The sequence below is a fragment of the Saccostrea cucullata genome, unplaced genomic scaffold, assembly GCF_032062105.1.
Source record: "Saccostrea cucullata isolate Sc308-1 unplaced genomic scaffold, CSIRO_AGI_Scuc_v1 ctg202, whole genome shotgun sequence".
NCBI lineage: Eukaryota > Metazoa > Mollusca > Bivalvia > Ostreida > Ostreidae > Saccostrea > Saccostrea cuccullata.
The window spans coordinates 159,310-178,445 of NW_026927292.1; the positions used below are offsets into that span (position 1 = coordinate 159,310).

General features: G+C 31.6%; 2 protein-coding genes across 2 annotated transcripts in view; one reads left to right on the plus strand and one right to left on the minus strand.

Annotated features, from left to right (window-relative positions):
• Positions 1 to 326: 326 nt before the first annotated feature.
• Positions 327 to 8,709, plus strand: LOC134273966 (uncharacterized). Its single transcript, XM_062756194.1, has 3 exons — positions 327 to 411; positions 7,653 to 7,749; positions 8,331 to 8,709. The coding sequence occupies exons 1-3, from the start codon at positions 340 to 342 to the stop codon at positions 8,561 to 8,563; spliced, it is 402 nt and encodes a 133-aa protein (XP_062612178.1). The 5' UTR covers positions 327 to 339; the 3' UTR covers positions 8,564 to 8,709.
• Positions 8,710 to 13,080: 4,371 nt separating this feature from the next.
• The window catches only part of LOC134273969 (uncharacterized), a 120,235-nt gene continuing 114,179 nt past the window's right edge, over positions 13,081 to 19,136 (minus strand). The window contains exons 6-7 of the mRNA XM_062756196.1: positions 18,472 to 18,589; positions 13,081 to 16,768 (exon numbers count right to left, since the gene is read on the minus strand). Of these exons, the coding sequence (XP_062612180.1) occupies positions 13,386 to 16,768; positions 18,472 to 18,589 (3,501 nt within the window). The 3' untranslated portion in view covers positions 13,081 to 13,385. The remainder of the gene's footprint in view (positions 16,769 to 18,471; positions 18,590 to 19,136) is intronic.

Consider the following 19,136-nt stretch of genomic DNA (forward strand, 5'->3'; position numbering starts at 1 on the left):
GCAGTCGTAAATACCTTTAAAATTAAAATACGCAATACATTAGACCGATTTACAGTGCTTACTAACACTGCCTTTTTTATTATTTAAAATTTTTAATGTTAACGGTTTGATGAATAAAATAAGGGTTTTTATTTTCTTTTTTCTTTTGAAAACAAATGCGGAAAATCTAAACCCTCGGAAAAAATGGCCAATATTTAAAAAAATATGAAAATGTTGTTGACTTATTAGTTTTGATACAATTTTATCACGTTTTCAATAAAAAAGATTTTTTTTTTCCGGTAGGACTTTATTTTGTTAATGAAATAATCATGAAATATCGGTTTTTTCCAGTTTGTCCTAATGGCTGGCTTCCTTTTAATGGACATTGTTATTTTTTTCAATATGACTGCAACCAGTTGGAACAAGGCCAAGGTAATTTTATTTTACAATTAACAAGATTTCTCAAAAAAGTATTCGAGTTTGTAATTACAAAACCATATTCTAACGCCGTAAGACTTTGAAAAATTTTATTGAGAAGAACACACCATTACCTTTAGAAGTATTTCTTCACAAATAAATTCTATTTCATTTATAAGAAATAGAATTTCTTTACTTATATTTTTTGAAATTTCTCTCTTTATTTTATTTAATTTATTTAAAAAAAGAAATGAATTAGCACTTCATGAAAAATATCCCAGGGTAACGCGATATAGTTCATAAACATCACAAATCTTCATAAATTAAATTCATTTCGTACATGTGTAATTACATTTATTTTCTGAATAGTTACCACAATTTACGAAATCAAACTGTCATTTTAAAGCGAAACACTTTACACATTTTGACCTCAAGCACGGTATTATTACGTAGCAATGGAGATATTTATGCTCATTCGTGGTAGTTCATGAGAAATTGAACAAAATTCTAATTTGAAAGAAATGTTACAGAAAAATAATTGGCAATGTATACGTAAATACAATGTTAGATATTTTACTTTATACAGCATGATAACATGAATAAATATATATTGGTTTTTGATTTTTATGCCCCCGTCAATGACGTTTCGGGAGTATATAGTTTTTGTCGCGTCCGTACGTCTGTCTTTTTGTCTGTTTCTATGTTTGTCAGCGTCTCCATATGGATAAAAAATTCTTGAGAGCGACGTTAAACAATTTCTATACAATCAATCAACTGTCTGTTAGTCCGCAAAATCTTTAACCTTGCCAATAAAGTTTGATTCTGTTGACCTATGACATTCATATTTCACATGTATATTACTTGTGACAAGACCTTTCTTTGGGTATCACCAATATCTACCTTTTGACCTTGGAGTTTGACCCACTTTTGCACAAAATTTTAAACTTTTACTTTGACTATATATTTTTAACAATAGATACCAGGAAATTCATACTTAATAAATGTATTTTTTCTGTGGAAATACCTTTTATTGGATACAAACAACCTTGACATTTCGACCTTGACCATGGAGATTTCAATACTTATGAAAATAACTTTAACCTTGGCTATACGTTTTGAAAAAAAAGAGCTAGGGCTTTCATACTTCACTTATGTTATTTTTGTGAGAAAAAACTTCATTGGATACCAGGAAGTGTTACCAGGAAGCGTGACCTTTTGACCTTGGATTTTGACCTACTTTAAACATACAATCTTTACCTAAACTTTTAAAGTGTAGGACTAGTGTTTTCATACTTCACATGTTTAATCCTTGTGACAAGACCTTTCATTTGATACCAAAAACCTTGACCCTTCGACATTGCCGTTTGAGTTTGACCAACTTTAAAACAAAAAAAAAATGAATTTTTACATAGGCTCTAATTTTTAAAAAGTAGTTACTGGGAATTTCAAATATCTTTTTTTTTGGCAAGACCTTTCATTTAAATCCGAGAATTTTGAATTTGACCTTGAAGATTTCTATACTAACAAAAACAATTTAATCTTGGCCATAACTTTTGAACGGTATTTGCTAGAGCTTTTATACTTCAAATATGTAATGCTTGTGAGGAGACCTTTCATTGGATATTAATGACATACTAATTGACATTCACCTATACATTTGACCTACTTTTTACAAACATTAACATTGACCCTTTCTTTTGAACAGTAGGGGGTCGAGCTTTCATATTTCACAAATATAATCCTTATAATAAGACCTTTCATTTTATACCAAGAACCTATACCATTTGACCATGACTTTGGAGTTTGACGTTTAGAAAAACTTGAACCTTGGCCATAACTTTTAAACGGTAATGCTTTTATTCTTCCCATATATAATCTTTGAGACAAGGTCTTAATTTAGAAATCAACAACCTTGACCCTTTGACATAGACCCTGGATTTTTTCACCTTTTAAATCATAAACCTTGGTCATAACCCTTGAACAGTTGGTGCAAGGGTTTTATATTTCACATTTGTGTTCCTTCTGTAAAGGCCTTACTTTAGGTACCAACATATTTGATCTGCATTTGAAAAAGCGTAACCTTCGCTCTGTTGCCATACTAAAACTAATATTTGTGATAATTCGCCAATTTCAATAAACTGTGTGCTTTTTAGCTAATGTTTTAGCGAATATACCACCAAAATCTGTCCCTGTAATCTGGTGTCATTTCTATCTGTTGCAACCAAAACATTTAATGATAGACAATGAAATGGGCGGGTACAATTCGAAGCGTACGACCGATAAAAAAAACATTAGACTGAAATTCTAGTTTGAAAATTAATTATCAAGCCATTTGAGCTGATTTCAAAATAATTGAGAATGTATAATCCCAAAAAAAAAACATAGCATTTTTATTCCCAAATACATGTTGATTGAAATTTATATTGATGTGAGTTTATAGCCTATAATATAATCTTAAAGGCACCGGTAAAAGTCTTTTTTTTCAGGAGACAGCCATTTGATTTTAGAATCGGGGGGTGTCAAAAATTTTTGAGTCAGATCATGCTTTGTACCAATTAATTTTTTGGATAACAAGAGTATGTTTAGTCTTGTCTTCAATGAGAAATGTTGACTTCTTTCTTTTTTTCATTTCCATGATCGACCCGCCCCACCCCACCCCCCCCCCCCACCCGCCCACCAGCGCATACATTCCTTCAGTACCGACCAGACCCAACCTGACACCAAAGTAGTCCCAGGAAGCAGTCCCCAAGGACTGCTTTGGGACTGCTCTGAGACTGCTGTGGGATTGCTCTGGGACGGCCATGGGACTGCTCTGTGACTGCTATGAAAAAAAGTCCCAGCTGCTCCTGGGACTGTTTTCTTGGACTGCTCTGTTCAATCATAAGTGAAAAAGGTTCTGAGTGACATGATAGCTCCGCCCCTTTGAGTATTATGAATTTGCAGACTCCCTGTTGTTTTGTTTTCCTGTAGAAGAAAACTATTAAAAAAGCAAGGATTTCTTACAATCTTTTAATAAATAGAGATTATTATGGTTATTTTTTTTTATTTTCAGGGACTGTATTCTTACACAAATTAATGTATAATTTAGAATAAATAAAAAAATAAAGTTTTTAAATAAGGAAGTCATGAGAAAAATTGTCAACCCTTAAAAAATAAACTACATCAAAACTCGTTCACAAGGAACACGGATAGTACGAATTTACGGATATAGCGAAGTTAATTTGGATCCGCAACTATATAAATTTAATTAATTTCTTATACGTTTATAACGAATTACGAATATAACGATGTAATTTCATGGGTCCCAGTGACTTCGTAAAAACCACGTTTTGCTGTACAGGTTTATGAGAAAAAAATAGTTACATGTGAAGTTTTTTTTTTATATTTAAGTGTAAAATAATGTACTCAAATATTGCATTATTACTATTTAAAAATAATCATTACAGTTAGATAATAAGATTTTCGATTGAAAAGCAACACGTTTTACAAGGACCACGCTAAAAAAAGAGTATTTCTTGTAACCCTCAAATAAAAAAAAACAAATTATTAAATGATCATGAAATAAAATTATTATACCATTCTTCGGTAACATAAAAATGTAGAAAATCATAAGGGAATTAATCAACGAATTTACAGTATACGTAGCTTTTAATAAACAAGTTATTTAAAGAGTACACTTATTAAAAAACATTTGAAAATACTGGGAATTGTGATTTGATTCTTTTTTGTTTTGTTAGTGTTTACCTGACCGATATTATAAAATGGTATCCACACCGGTGTTTCAATTGCCTTTGGGCAGAAAATCAATCCATGTTAATTGGGTATTTGTATCAGCGTTACATATCATTGAACATGCAGGTAAACAATGACCCTAATTTCAATTAATGTAATACGAAAAAAAATGTGATAAATGAAATAAAATTTCTTGCCGGATTTTTTTATTTAAAACATAATCTGAGGTTTCCATTCTGGTGATATATAGACGACACTCTAACATTTACAAATAAAACACTTAAATCTGAGTTTTATAAAACTATAGAAAAATTAACGATGATTAAATTAACATATCAGTAAAAATAATCTTGACTGAAAAATACTTGTCAAAATTGACAAAGTATTTTTTAAAAGCCCTAGCTCTTCAGACAATTCCTTCAGAGTATTCTGATAGTATGGAATAATAGTATTGAAAGCTTATTCTGGTGGAAATAATTTTCTGTATAAAAAAAATATAAATATAGAAACAAATTTCAATCACAGAAGAATTATTAATATACCCGATAATTGTGATTTAATATTTGTGTTCAGTGTAATTCATATATGAAAATGTAGGTGTGAAAGCCATCTTCCTCCAATAAATATTATAATTTCAATTTCTATGCGCCTACTGTTAATAAATGACCTTCGCATACATGTAAGGATTCCTGGCCTACCACCCAAAATCAATATCTACTGGCTTTTATAGTTCCGTTGGTTATTGGAAATCTCATTTCTGAGTTAGCTCCGTACATTAAATTGATAAACCCCGCCCACTGGGACTGCTGGGACTGCTTTCTGAGACTGATTGGACTGCTCTCTGGAACCGCTGGGACTGCTAGAACCGCTGTGGGACTGCTGGGGGACCGCTGTGGGACTGCTTTACTCCCTGGGAATGCTTTCTGAGACTGCTTTGTGTCAGGTTGGGTCTTGTCGGTACTGTTAATTGTACCAAAGAGAAATCAAATATTTGTCACTTCATATACTTCTTTAAAACGCTGGACAGAAATTTCTGATTTACTAAGCAGAAACAAAGTATTTGTCCCTTCATTTTCTGATTGATATTTTTTTACACTATACCGAAATTGAAACTATATGTCTTCCGAATAAATCAGTGATAATGTACCTTCTAGTGTATCTGAGGTTGATTAAAATGAATTTAAAACTCTAATTTCAATTCCATGTTTTTTTTCGGCCGTCCGCTTCGAATTGTACCCGCCCATTTCATTGTCTATCATTGAATGTTTTGATTGTAACAGATAGAAATAATGTTAGCTGCATATTTCCAATCTTGCCAGTTAATGTTTCGCGGTCTAGGATATCCTTGTCACCATCTCTCCATAAAAAGCAACATGTACTTGTTTGTCTAATAAATAAATATAAATTAATGTTCGTTTTGACTGATGAACAGTGTTACAATGTTGTCATACGTGTTTTGAAAATATGATATTAAAATCCATAAACTTTAAATGCAGATAGGTTTATTTTCTCAATTAAGTACCTGGGCAATGCAGTTTGTGTTTTTCTCTGGAGTTGAAGAGTTCCAAACCTTACAAGAACTGAATGCTACATTTTGATGCCAACATATGCTAATATACCTACACTTTAAATCAAATTTGGATACACAAAACATCTAAATTATGCATTACAGTTGAGGTTACAAATGGAAATATCGGCGATTTTTTTAGATAAAAAAACACATATTTATAAGAATGGATGATTCTTTAATAACTTCAGTGATATAAAAAATGTTATTTGGTGCAAATCTACATGATGAAAACATTTAAATTTTTCATTTAGACGTGTCACGTGATGTCGAAGTCACATGATTTTAGCAACTATACTTGAAGTTTCGAGGTCGTCTATAAATTCCAATATTGCAAGGGCATAACCAAATTAAAAATCTTAATTTAATTAATTTTTTTTTTCAACACTTTATTAAAAGTGATGCGAACCTATATAAATTTTCTTATTTAATTGCTAAATTTTAATTTGCTAGGCGGCAGGTTGAATATTTTGCTTATCAATAACATTAAATATACTTATAATTCATTTATTTGTAAGATATCATGAGGTTCGCAGCACTTTCCAAATACCTTAATGCTTCTTGAGTTTATGGGTAAAAACTTTTCCGATGAATATGCAGACAAACAAACGCCAATATCACTTTTTTGCAAAAATATACGGACAGTTTATAAATAACATAGTAAACTGGACATCGCATCCAAGAGAACTGCCTTTTCTTCAGCTTCAAATAATATTTTATTGAAGAACAACATATATTTTCCATTGTGCAAAATGTGACTTGTTCAGCCCCTCACTGTGAACTAACTGCGTCATTTTGCGAGATAGGGTCACATTAACAAGTGCATTGCAATCGATGCATCGTTTATATATTGTTGTCTGGGATTTAACAAACGAAAACATTACATGTAATGGTTAGTTTTATGCAATCTAAGCTATCTAGCAGTTTGAAATAACAAATAATATCATTTTGTGTTACTTTGAAGACCTTTTATTTTGTATGACGTCATAGTAAACATTTCCCGTACAAATTAGACCCCAACTAGTTACTGTAACCTTAACTGTGCTTCGTATATGTTTAGTAACTTTGGGGGCATTCTCTTTTGAATTAATATATACGAATGTTCATTTTAAAAAAAACACTTGGAAAATATGCCTAATTTCTGTCTATGAACTTCTGATAGAACTATAATCTTAGATTTAAATCATCTTGAAAAAAATATTCGTAGGTAAGGTGCGTTGCAAGTGTTTTGACAAATGAAGAACTATTTGAGATATTTTTATGCTGTTGTTGCTTCTTTATGATGTTGGCAAATGCAGTGGGCAACGAAAGCCTGAATGTTAATTCGAAGGTCGGTACGATCACCAGACAAGTTACACAATGGATGAAAATCTAATGCCAATCAAATCAAAGTATCCAATCCCAGGTTTAATTTTAGATGATTGACAGGGAATTCAAGGCTAGGTTTATTTGAAAAAGATGCTAATTTTCTTCCCCCTTTAAACATTTTTACATCTGATAACAAAGAATTATTAATACATTTATGTCGTATTGTCGCCAGCATTGAATCTACTGTCGCGAAGTAAAGAGTTGGTACTTATGTCACAAGTTTGAATTCCACAATGGCCACATAGACAGGCCCTTTAGATGATACTGTATAAATCCAGGCCCCTTGTCCCAGCAGGTGTTTAAACAAAAAACGTTCTCTCACTGCTGAATGTTAATGCTCAGTAAATGACAAAATTAGCAGCTTCCCAGTGGCAGATCGTCGAAGTTTTTCCAGTTGTGTCAAAAATTATCGAGAGGAATGTTGATCAATAAACAAATACACATACATGTTTGGAATATTTTTCCCTAAGTCAAAGAACTGCATATTATTCATTTACAATTTATTTTATATTAAATTTATTCAGTTTCCTCTGACTAACAATGGGGATATATTTTTTTTTCTCTGCTTTGATATTATAATTTTTAACAGAAATTGTGTCAAGTGAATGGGGCTGAGCTTATACAAGTGGAAAATTATGATGAAATAAACTGGATTAAGGAAACTTTTCTTTCGAATTCGAATCAAGGTAAGAGATATTAATTACTAGTTTATCGATATCATTATACAGGTGTATATGTCTCACGCGCTTAATTACATCAGGGGAAAAATCACATCAGTAATATCATACAGTTATAGAATGGGTACGAGGAAAATAGCAATAGAAATGCAAACATCTGCTCATTATTGTTCGGAAAGCATTAAATAACTTTAGGTTATAAGGAATTATACGGTATAAACTTGGTTGGGACAGTGTACGCTTTATAAACCGCGAAGCTGATATTAAATTCAATTCTTATGATTTAATTTTCATTCATTTGATGGAAGAAAGAAAAGATGATTGTTCTCACAAAATGACTTCAATTTGTACAAAATTGGAACGTAACATCAAGAGGATTGATATGTTTTTGACGAAAGTCATTGTGACGTAAGCAACCCAATTTACATGATAAAAGTAAATTTATTTATCCGATCAAATACAGAGTTTCATTGGAATTAAATTATTAATAAATACAATTAATGTGTCTGATTAGGTCAGGTGTCCGGAGGTCTGAATTAAAATTTTGCTTTTAACCTTCTGATTCTAGAGTCATTTTGTTTTATTTTCAGATGAATGTCTCCAGAATTGCTGTGGAGTTTGGTATAAAGCGCCAGATATAGAAAGTGGAAACTTCTATCCCCCTTTCAAAAGTGATATTTCTTTTGAGAACTTTAAAAAACTACGGTCCAATAACCGTCCTTTTACACATTGTGCCATATTTTGTATCGACGATCATTTGGATTATGATACCTGTGGTGCCAGACTTGCATTTATTTGTGAAAAAGAATTATCATATAATTAGGTTCAACATGCAAGTAATTCCATATGTTTTTTTTTATTTATCTTCTTCTGTTTATTTTCTTCTACAAATCAGAGGAAGCGCCAAAATTTGACTGATATATGGTATAAGCCGAATTTTTAGCGAGGTCACATCGATTGGAAATAACAAATGAAAGTTATGTACACTTGCTGAAATTTATTTAAATAAAAAAAATATTATATATATTATTGATAGTACACATACATGCAAAACTTTAGCAGTCGCCATTATGGGAGATTGGAAAAAACTTCATTCGGTAATAACCAATATTTGCCCCCCAAATCAAACTTTGATGAAGATATATTTAATTAAGTTCTTAAACAGGGGAGTATATGCTGACTTCAAAGCACTGAATATTTTCATAAGTAATGACGCCATATGTACGTAATGACGTCACAAACATGACGAAAATTTCAGTTTTTTTATGAATTTTACAGAAAAATGTACATATTTCGTCGATATTTTGAGTAAAAGTCACCGAGCGCATGTGTGTTCAGGATCAATATTTTGATATAATGTGTAGAATAATAATATCAATGAAATATGTCAATATTGTTCCTGAACAAACTTGCGCTCTTTAAATTTTAAAGCTAAACTTGTTGAAATTTTGTCCTTTTGTCATCTTTCTGAAAAAGGATATAAAATCGGACTAGTTTGTGAAGTCATAAAAACAAAAATTGTGAATACACTGCTTTGACACTATTACATTTTCTGTTAATTTATATTTTCCATAAAATTTATTGAATTCAGCACATTTCAGGAAGTTTTCAAAATTTGACTTTTGTGGGGGCAAATATATGCAATATACCGCATATAGTTCTTTACTCAATCATTATCATTTCAATTATTAATATTAAAAGTGTGGAAAAACGCACAAATGAGGTGAAAATATGATTATTTTTAATTTAAAGATAGTTTGACCTCATTTTAACTTATTTGTGAGAATCTAACTGATTGTATTGTATATTAATTTATCTGTTATTGATCTTTTTTGTTCGTTGTGGCAATGTTAAACAAAATTCGGTGAATTTATAAATTTAGTGAAAATTACGGAAAAACTCTGATTGAATGGCAAATACTACTGATACAAAATAGACATAATACTATAGGAACCTAATTTCACGGATTATTATTAAAATGATTTTAATATTCGGTATCAAGATAAATGGATGCAAGAGCAAAACCCTGATTTTTTTCAAGAAAAATAATGAATGAAAAAGCAGTGATACATTGATTTTTTTAGTTGTTTTTGATGCGAGGGTGAGATACTCTAAAACGTGACATGACATACATTTTTTGAGGTTATGTTGAAGTATCTCCCGGTTTTTTCAACTGCCTATGTTAACAGACCTTCTGTGTATTTATTGGTAATTGTAACCTGCAATTCAATTAAATATTAATTAATTTGTTTGTAAAATAGTTTTTTCAGGTGATTTAGAAGAATAGTTGCATTTTAAAATCGCAAAAATTACTTCTCGCTGTAAATAAAATACCAGGTTTAGGTAGAAATCGCTAAATTTGCGTCTTGCTAAAATTTTCACTCTTACGGTATTTATGTTCCTTAGTTCTCATGCCAGACAACTAGGTCTGTTTTCCTGTTTTTTTTTCTTTTTTATAAAGCAGGCAAAAAATTTGTGTGGAAGTACACAAAAAATGTCATTTATAGAAGTAAATCACAAAAAGTTAAAAAAAATGCTAAATTGCTGCGTTCTGTCAAAGCAAGTGAGTAAATGAAAATGAAACACAACAACACATATGATAATAATTTTTTTGCAGAAATTTCAGACCTTACGTTTAATTTATACCAAACTTTATTTAAATCTACATTTACCAGTATCCTTTTTGAAGGTAATTAATTACTTAACCAAAAAATTCAATCCAAAATAATTATTATTTTTAGATTCGAGTGGAACTTTTATGCCAGGTTAAAATTTATTTAACTAGTTTTGCTTTATAGTATACAAAGGCATTCTTTTTTTTTTTTTTTTTTTAGAGAAATACAAAAATGTTTGATACATCAGGCATTGGTGCATCGGGAGAAATTAGTCAGAAGCTGATGGAATATTTGCCAAATTCTGTTTCTTTCATCTTTGTAATAAATGTTCCAAGCGCAGGCGGGAAGCAGCACGACAGGGTTATTTCGAATTAAGAGAAAAATGAAAAAAAATTAAATCTTATTTACCTTCTTGAATTGGGTAAAGATTTATTCACTGTTATAATTTTTTTTTTTCATGACATGCTCCAATAGATTTTAGAATTATTTTTTCATTTCATCGTCGCAAACCACGGCCAAAATGTACGCTCCTCTCCCATTCTGGCCGTGGTTGAACGAGGAGAGATTTCTTCGTAGCTCATTAAAATATTGACCAATGCGAGTAAAGCATAGTCGGAAGATGAACTTTATCGCGACCTTTCAATATCCAATCGCAGTAAAGGAAATATTTCTTGTATACTGTTGACGTCAGTTGTTGATTTCAATTGCGATGGAAACAAAACTTGCCACTGACTGAATATGACGTCACAATAGAGAAGCGTAAATATTCAAGATTACGACACTTTTTATGATCAAGCAGCCACGGGTAGGAGAGAGCTATATGTGGACTCCGGACCGTGGCTTGAGACGATGTCTTCATTTAGGCGTACTAAAAATTTGTTGATAAATGATTTTTTTTTTCATCAAACGAGTTATGTATATTCTTCAGCTAGAAGAAAGAGGATATCATTTTTCCTAATTGTTTTGGCTACATGTCACTGGATACTCACTTGTATGTATTTGTTCGAAAAAATTTGATGTCTCCTCTTTGGACAAAACTTTTATCTGATAAAAGAGAGCATTCTGAAAATTTATGATGATACATGTATACAGCACCAGAATGACGTGCACAGTGTTCTCGAAATATGGATTTTTATTATATTGTGCTGGGAAGTGTTCAGTCGAACATTGTATAATTTAGCGAATAACATATATGATATGATGTTTCTTCTTTGTAAAGATCTCTCTCATAATAAAAATTAATTTGCATCCAGAAAATCAAAGAGGGTATATATATATATATATATATATATATATATATATATATATATATATATATATATATATATATATATATATATATATATATATATATGAAGCGCATGAAACAAGTGCACCTTTAGAGATAGTACATGAATGTAGTTTTGGTAAAAATTGTTGCATCACAACCTTTTTTGCCATAAACATGTACACTGGACAGATGATTTATTGAACCCTCTTCCCCACAGTCACTTTTTTAAAAGCATATACCATTTTCTATCTATTTTTCTAACTTTTAAATATTTATCTTTGGAGTGGGATGTGACCTTTCCTTTGCAAAAACTGAATCTCATTTATCCAAGAATGCTTTGTGGCAAGTTTGTTTAAAAAATAGGCCTGTGGTTGTTGAGAAGACGTTGAAATGAAAAGGATAAAAGGGACATACAGGCAGACAGCTAGACAGGAGAACGACTAAGTCCGGACAAAATGGGATCAGAAAAGCCCACTTGAGCCTTTGGATCAGGTAAGATAAAATTAAATTCATCGGGGAAACTAAACAAAAATCTATGGGTCACTTTTCAAGCCAAACTCTACTCTTATTAAACGAGACGAATGCTAAATGATATCACATAAATAATAAAACTTCTTCTTCAATTGTATTATATTGATATGAGGTTAACATTTCTTACCTAGAGAATGCATTGGATAAAAAAACAATTGTTGCATATTTATTTAAGGAGAATTAAAACTCTCTGAGATGATGATACAGTAATGTACAGTTTGATTCGTTTAAAACCTAATTTGTTATATCCACTATAATGTTGATGCCTTTAAAAACACAGAGGATTAAAAATTAAAAATAACTTTGCTGACAAGCATAAATTCATGATAAGTGTGTTCGCTTTAACTGTAATGGTATAATCAAAATTCGATCTTTAATAAACAATACTTTAAGTCACTATAGAAGATTTGTTTCGCCACAACTTTGATTTCAAAAAAACTATGGTATATTACTTGGGCAACCAGATTTACTTTTAATTCCGTGAAAAGTTCGGATTTTTTTTATATCAAAAGGTTATATTTTTCAATGTCTGAATCAAAATTTATCAATAATGATTAATTTATTAAGGAGATGACGCATCTTAGATAAATATTACAAAAAACTGTAAAGATACATATTTTCGTGGGATCAGATTTTCGTGGTTTGAGGAAAAACTCCTGGTCCGTGGGGATTTGATTTCGTGGATGTTGAATTGTTGAATATATATGTATGTAACATTTTATATTTCGTGGTGGACATGAATTCTTGTGTCTCTTTAACCCCGAAAACAACGAAAATTCAACCCCGACGAAAATTTGTAATTCCACTGTACATACATAACTTATTTTAATATGTTGTTTTCAAAGTCATTAAATGTTAAAATTTGAAAATTCTTTTATTAATCATTCAAAATGATGTAAACATTACATATATACATTTGTACATTTCAATTTTTTGCCTAGAATGAATATTGTGAGGTGGAAAATCGTAAGCATGGTAATTGGCCCTTTTTTGCAATGTCTTGGAGTAAAAATTAAATAACTGAAGAAAATAAAATAAATTCAAAAAGGGTTCGGGTACGTGTATGTACACTTGCATAAGTTTAAAATTATATTGTAAGGAAATTAAAGCACATTTTTTGTACAACGAGAGTCTTGTTTTACAATTGTCGTAGCTAGGACGTTAGTAATATCCGCTGTTAACAAGTCTAGTGTATGGCATCAGAAATTAAGGACCTCTTTTTTTAAATGCTACTGAAAATGGTTTCCTCTTCTATTGAATACTTTCTGGACACTGTCGTGGCCTTCTGCATAACATTTTGGTGTTTTGCCATGAATATCAGTCCGTTTGAGATGTCGTGATTCATACAGAAGTTCTGCCAACTTTGCATTTCCTGTTTTGCATGCAATATGGAATGGGATTTTTTTCTCTATATCTTCTACGGATGTATTACATAAATGATTAATCAATTCGGCTGCGATTTCTGTATTGTTATTCAGACATGCAATATGTAAAGGTGTCTGATTTTTATTGTCTGTAACATCAATGTTAGCTCCATGCTGTATCAATATTACAACTAAATGAACAGCTTTATCATTATTCAATGTGCAAGCAATATGCAGAGGTGTTTGTTTTTCATGGTCACGTGCATTAACTCTAGCACCACTCTTGGCCAGTGTTTCAACTATTTCAATAGTTTTGGCATTACTCGATAAGCAAGCAGTATGCAAAGGTGTTCGGCTTGCACTGTCGATAGCATTAAGAGGAACTTCACATTGTATTAAACTTTCAACAATATCTAGCAAACCAATCCCTGATGCTATATGTAGCGGTGATTTGTCATTTGATGAATAGGGGACCGTTTCAGCGTATTCAATCAAAGTTGAAAAATTTTCAATACCACATGTTTCAATGAAACCTTGTATTATTTCATTAGAATTTTTTGTTACACGAAAATTCACTGAGGGTTTCTGGATGCATTTTTCCAATAGCTTCTTATATATCTCATAGGGATATATTAACATGAAATACAGCAATATTCCTTTTGATTCATTATTAAAAGCGACACCTACGGGAGAGTCATCAAAGCTATTGAATACTTCCAAATTTGCACCTTCTTTTGCTAACACTTTAGTAATATTTATATTATCTCTAACGCATGCAATATGCAATGGAGTATTAAAGCTACTGTCCCTTGCATTCAGATTTGCCCCGCGACGGATTACGGTTTCAACAACATCAAGCAACCCATGTTCGACTGCGATATGCAAAGGAGTTTTACCATCAAATATTGTTTCGTGAACATCACTTTTTTCCAGAATGGATTTAAGACTGCATGGAGGACAATTTTGTAGAATAGTTTTCAGTAATTTGTTTGAAACTTCAGCCATATTACAGCGAGAATACAAAATCATTGAAGAAGATTTTTGCAATTTTGCGGATGGACATTGATCAAGTAGTGCTTTAAACTCTTCAAGATTGCTTTCAATCAAGATAGTTTGCAAAATATCTAAAGAATTTCTTTTCAATGCAATGATAAAGGGATTTTCGTTCATTGCATTTAGTAAATGAAAGTCGGCACCAGCTTTTAAAAGTGATTTAACGATTTCTACTTTGTTTCTTGAGCAGGCAATGTGTAATGATGTCACCTTGTTTTCATCTGCAGCATTAACATTTGCTCCACGTCGAATTAAAGTAGCAACAACATCGCTAAATCCTTCCTGTGCTGCAAAATGTAATGGTGTTTTGCCATCATGATTTGTACTCAGGACATCACAGTTTTCCAGGATTAATTTTAAAAGTTCAACATCACTTTCCCTTTCCATTACAAAAGGAGATAGTCTTTCATGATCTACTTTAATCAAAGGACATTTTTCCAACAAATACTTTATTATTTTCTTTGAACCACTTTTCACTGCAAGAAGTAAAGGAGACTCATCCTTTTCATTGCATTTGGCAACATCAGCACCTTTTTCTACTAGAATCTTGACTATTTCAAAAACACCCAGTGAGCAGGCAAGTGTGAGTGGCGTTTCAAAATGATAGGATGTTGTTTTAATATATCTCTCAAGTTCATTGTTTTTTATTTGAGATAGTGCAAAAGTAAACATCTCTTCTTTCATACTGTAGATAGAAAGCCAAAACAGTCGATCAGATTCAATTTTTCTTTTTCTTGGAAAAAACCAAAGTATTCCTTGATATGACGTTGACAGAACAATTTGTAAGATGTTTAAATGTCCTTTGAAAACAATCCAATCAATAAATTTAGTAACACCTCCTTCAGACACTCCTGGCATTCCCTTTAGTTCATATTTTTCCTTCACAAGTAGGTCTTCTTTATCAAGCCATGAGCAGGGTCTCTTAGACTTATTAGAATTTTGTTTCGCTTTCGGAACACTGTATGATTTTAACAGCAACTCCGCTATGTTCTTTGATCCAACAGTTTTTAACAAAGTGTTGATGAAATCTTCGTCACTCCAGCATTTGTGAGTGAAAATTGCATTCACAGATCGGACATCGAGATTAAATTGAACTATCCCCCGAAGAGTGTGACATAACCTCTGACATAAAACTTCATAGTTATTTGGGGAAATCTTTACCTGAAAATCTCTTCCAGGAGAGCCCTCGACTCCTGTAAAAGTGTTATTTGCGAGATATTCTATGTCTATATATTTGAGAAGCAAAATTTGATTTTCTTCATCTTGACCAAAATGAAACGCAAAAATTTCAAATAGAGAATCATGTAGAAATTTAAAACCAAATTCTGTTTTCATAACATATGTGTTTTCTGAATGCTGCAGTTTCTCTCGTATTTCTCTGCTAAGTGGGTGATGATCAATAATATTGCATTTAATAAAGATCTCGTTTAGAAGCTCCCTGTTTTTTAGTTTTTCGTCCGTAAGGTTGTTGTTGGTTAACATGAGAATAACCAAAGACGAATACAATACTTTTGAACTCTCGGATTTACTCATAGTATCTAGTTCGTCAAGAAGATATTTTCGATGATCGAGGACCTTTTGTGGGGCTTTTGATTTCAACACTTCCTCTCTGTTTTGAAACAAAATATAGCACATGAGGGGAAACATTATATTTGCTCCCTCTAATGATGACTCATCAACTAACCTTTCAATACCGTATGTTTCTAAGATCTTCCGTTTTTCAATATTGTTCAAGGCGTGATCCTTGTGTTCAATGTCGATAACATTAAATTCGTCAAAAACATGATAAGGTTTAGCTTCATTGTATACAACTGTACGACATGTTATAATTAATTTGTGATTTTCCTTGCCAAAAAGCTGTAATACAGTACTGCGGCATTGCATCAATTCTGTCGTTCTCCTGTCATCGAGACCCAAACTTCCAAGAGGATCATCTAGAATAAAAACGCATTTTCCTTCAATACATTTGCTTTTGATTTCCCTTATTTCATCAATTGGCATCAGCTGCCAACCTTCATTTTGGAGCTTTAAGCCACAGTGTCTTGCCGTTGCTGTCTTCCCTGACCCACCTCCCCCAATAATTATAACTAGCTTCTGGTTTTTGATAACACCGAACACTTTTTCCACCGACCTTAATTCGCTGCAGAATAATATGTCCTGTGACGTCCATTCTGTTATGCATTTCCTGTTTGTGTCTAAAAATAATATTAATAATAAATATACGTTTACCAGAAGAATTACCACATTTTTTTCTGTGTGCTTATCCTTATTTAATAGTTCCAAGAATAGGACAAGAAATGAAATTTTTCAAGGTTCTTTATGATACTGACGGATAGTTATCAAAATGGAGATAAATATTTAGTATGTGATCGAAATATAAATTTGGGACACAATTATATATTTTTTATTGAGAAAATATTATCGAAAATCGAGTTTTTAAAAATCTCTTAGAATTCACCATGGATCGGACATTATTTATCATGCATCGGACAGACGGTATTTGGACAGGGAAAATATACCTTTATCATAGTGCTTTAAAATCCTTGATATGGATATTCTTTTATATTTTATCTAAGAAAAAACCCTCAAATTAAATTTAGTTGACGATATCGTTGCACAAATATGGAAAGATTCAAGATCCCTTAATCTGCCAAAGATAGGCTTTAAATGCTTGTAATGCGGTAACTCGCACCTTTTTCTCATGAGTTCAAATACTCTGGTTTGTAGAAATTAATTGAGTCAGATTCTAGACGTAAATATCGATAACTTGTATTTTGACTCTAAATTTAGAGTTTTTATTTTCTATTTCCTCAAAAAACAGGTGTCAGTTTGGTTCTGTATGAATATGGCGGGGATAAACTTTGCATCAGAAAGTGTCCGATGCATGGTTAATTTGTGTCCGATGTACGGTGAAATGAGTATACTCGTAAAACCAGCTCTAAGAATTAAACAAACAGTGAGTGAAATTTCTTTATAATTTATGTAGAATTACCCATCCCTGACAAAATTCACCCAAGTCCGACACGTTCCGTGGAAGTCGAATTGAAAGAACGATAACTCTAAAAATATCAAAATCTTAATTCTTTGATTATTCCCCTTTGATGATGTAAAATATGACGTAACTTGAAGGCCATTCTCGGGGTATTTTTATCAAAAGATAATATTAACTAAAAATTGGTATTATCAAAAAATTTAAATCCCCAGCTTCAAGTCAGAAACAAATAAATATACAAAACTCTGAAGTTGAAAGAGAATTTAATGCCTAAAGTTGTCCGAAGCAAGGTATGTGTCCGATGCATGGTTAACTCACCCTAATCGAAACATTGATTTAATCTCATAAATGTATCATGATTATTTTTTTGCATTTTCAAAAGAATAATTGGACTACTTAAGCATAATCAAAAGAGTAAAAATATTGTGAGCTTTTTTTGTCATTTTTACAGACACTGATGTCCCATATACTTTTGGAGCCCCCCCCCCCCCCCCCAAAAAAAAGAAGATTTTTTTACGGTTATTGACTGGGTATAAGGGCAACGTATGATTTGTTAAATCTAAACTTTGCCTAATTCCGTGTCACCGATAAGTGTATGATATGATAAGTTGTTTTGTTAAAGCAGTTATGTTGTGGTCTTACAAAACTGATGTTTCACAGTTAGGCCGGTCAATTGTGAAGTTGTTAGACCGATGTAATAAACATTTCTTTTGTTGGACGTTTATTCGTGATAGATAAAGATAATTATAAGGGTATAACAAAGCATTATATGATATTTTTTTTTGAGATGTAAAATATTTGATAAATTAAATATAAGAGAGAGAATTGACAATGATTTCATAGTAAAAAAAAAATGAAATGATATTAAAAAAAAACAATATTTTAAAATAGAAACCAGAAAATTACCCAAGACGTGTTGTTTTCGATAAAACCTCTCCATTGTGATATTCCCTTGCTGGAATTTTTTGTTTCTCAACAGGCAAAACTGATTCCTTAAAGTCCCTTTACTTAGTCTATCGATTGCCTGAAATCCCATAACAAAAAATTATCATATATATAATGCTTTGCTCGACCAGTCACTATTAACCGTTTATGAGAATTAAAATTTAAATATAGTAAATAAATATCGATTTAAATTACATATTCCTCAGGAAGGGATCAAATAGCCTGTAAACTGACAGGCGAATATAATATTCCGTAATGTTCAAATACTTATAAGAATCTATTAAATTATATCGATAACGTGAGTAATGAAATTCTTCACAAAGCGACAACATGAAACGGATATAAACTTGTGTTGCCAGTAAATAAACCGGTTAATGGTGACTGGTCGAGCGCAGTGCAGTGGATTATTAAAAAGAAATAATTTAAAACTAAATTAATCAAGAAATAAACTCGTTTGTCTACACACCTTTAACTGTGCATACAAAGATTTCAAGTCATTTTTTTTTATTTTCTGTACAATAATACGAGTATATTGCTATTGCATTTCACAAGAAAATATTATAAAAATCTTATTTCATTTCGAATATATCAATATATAAGCAGATGTTTTAATATTTTTCATTGAC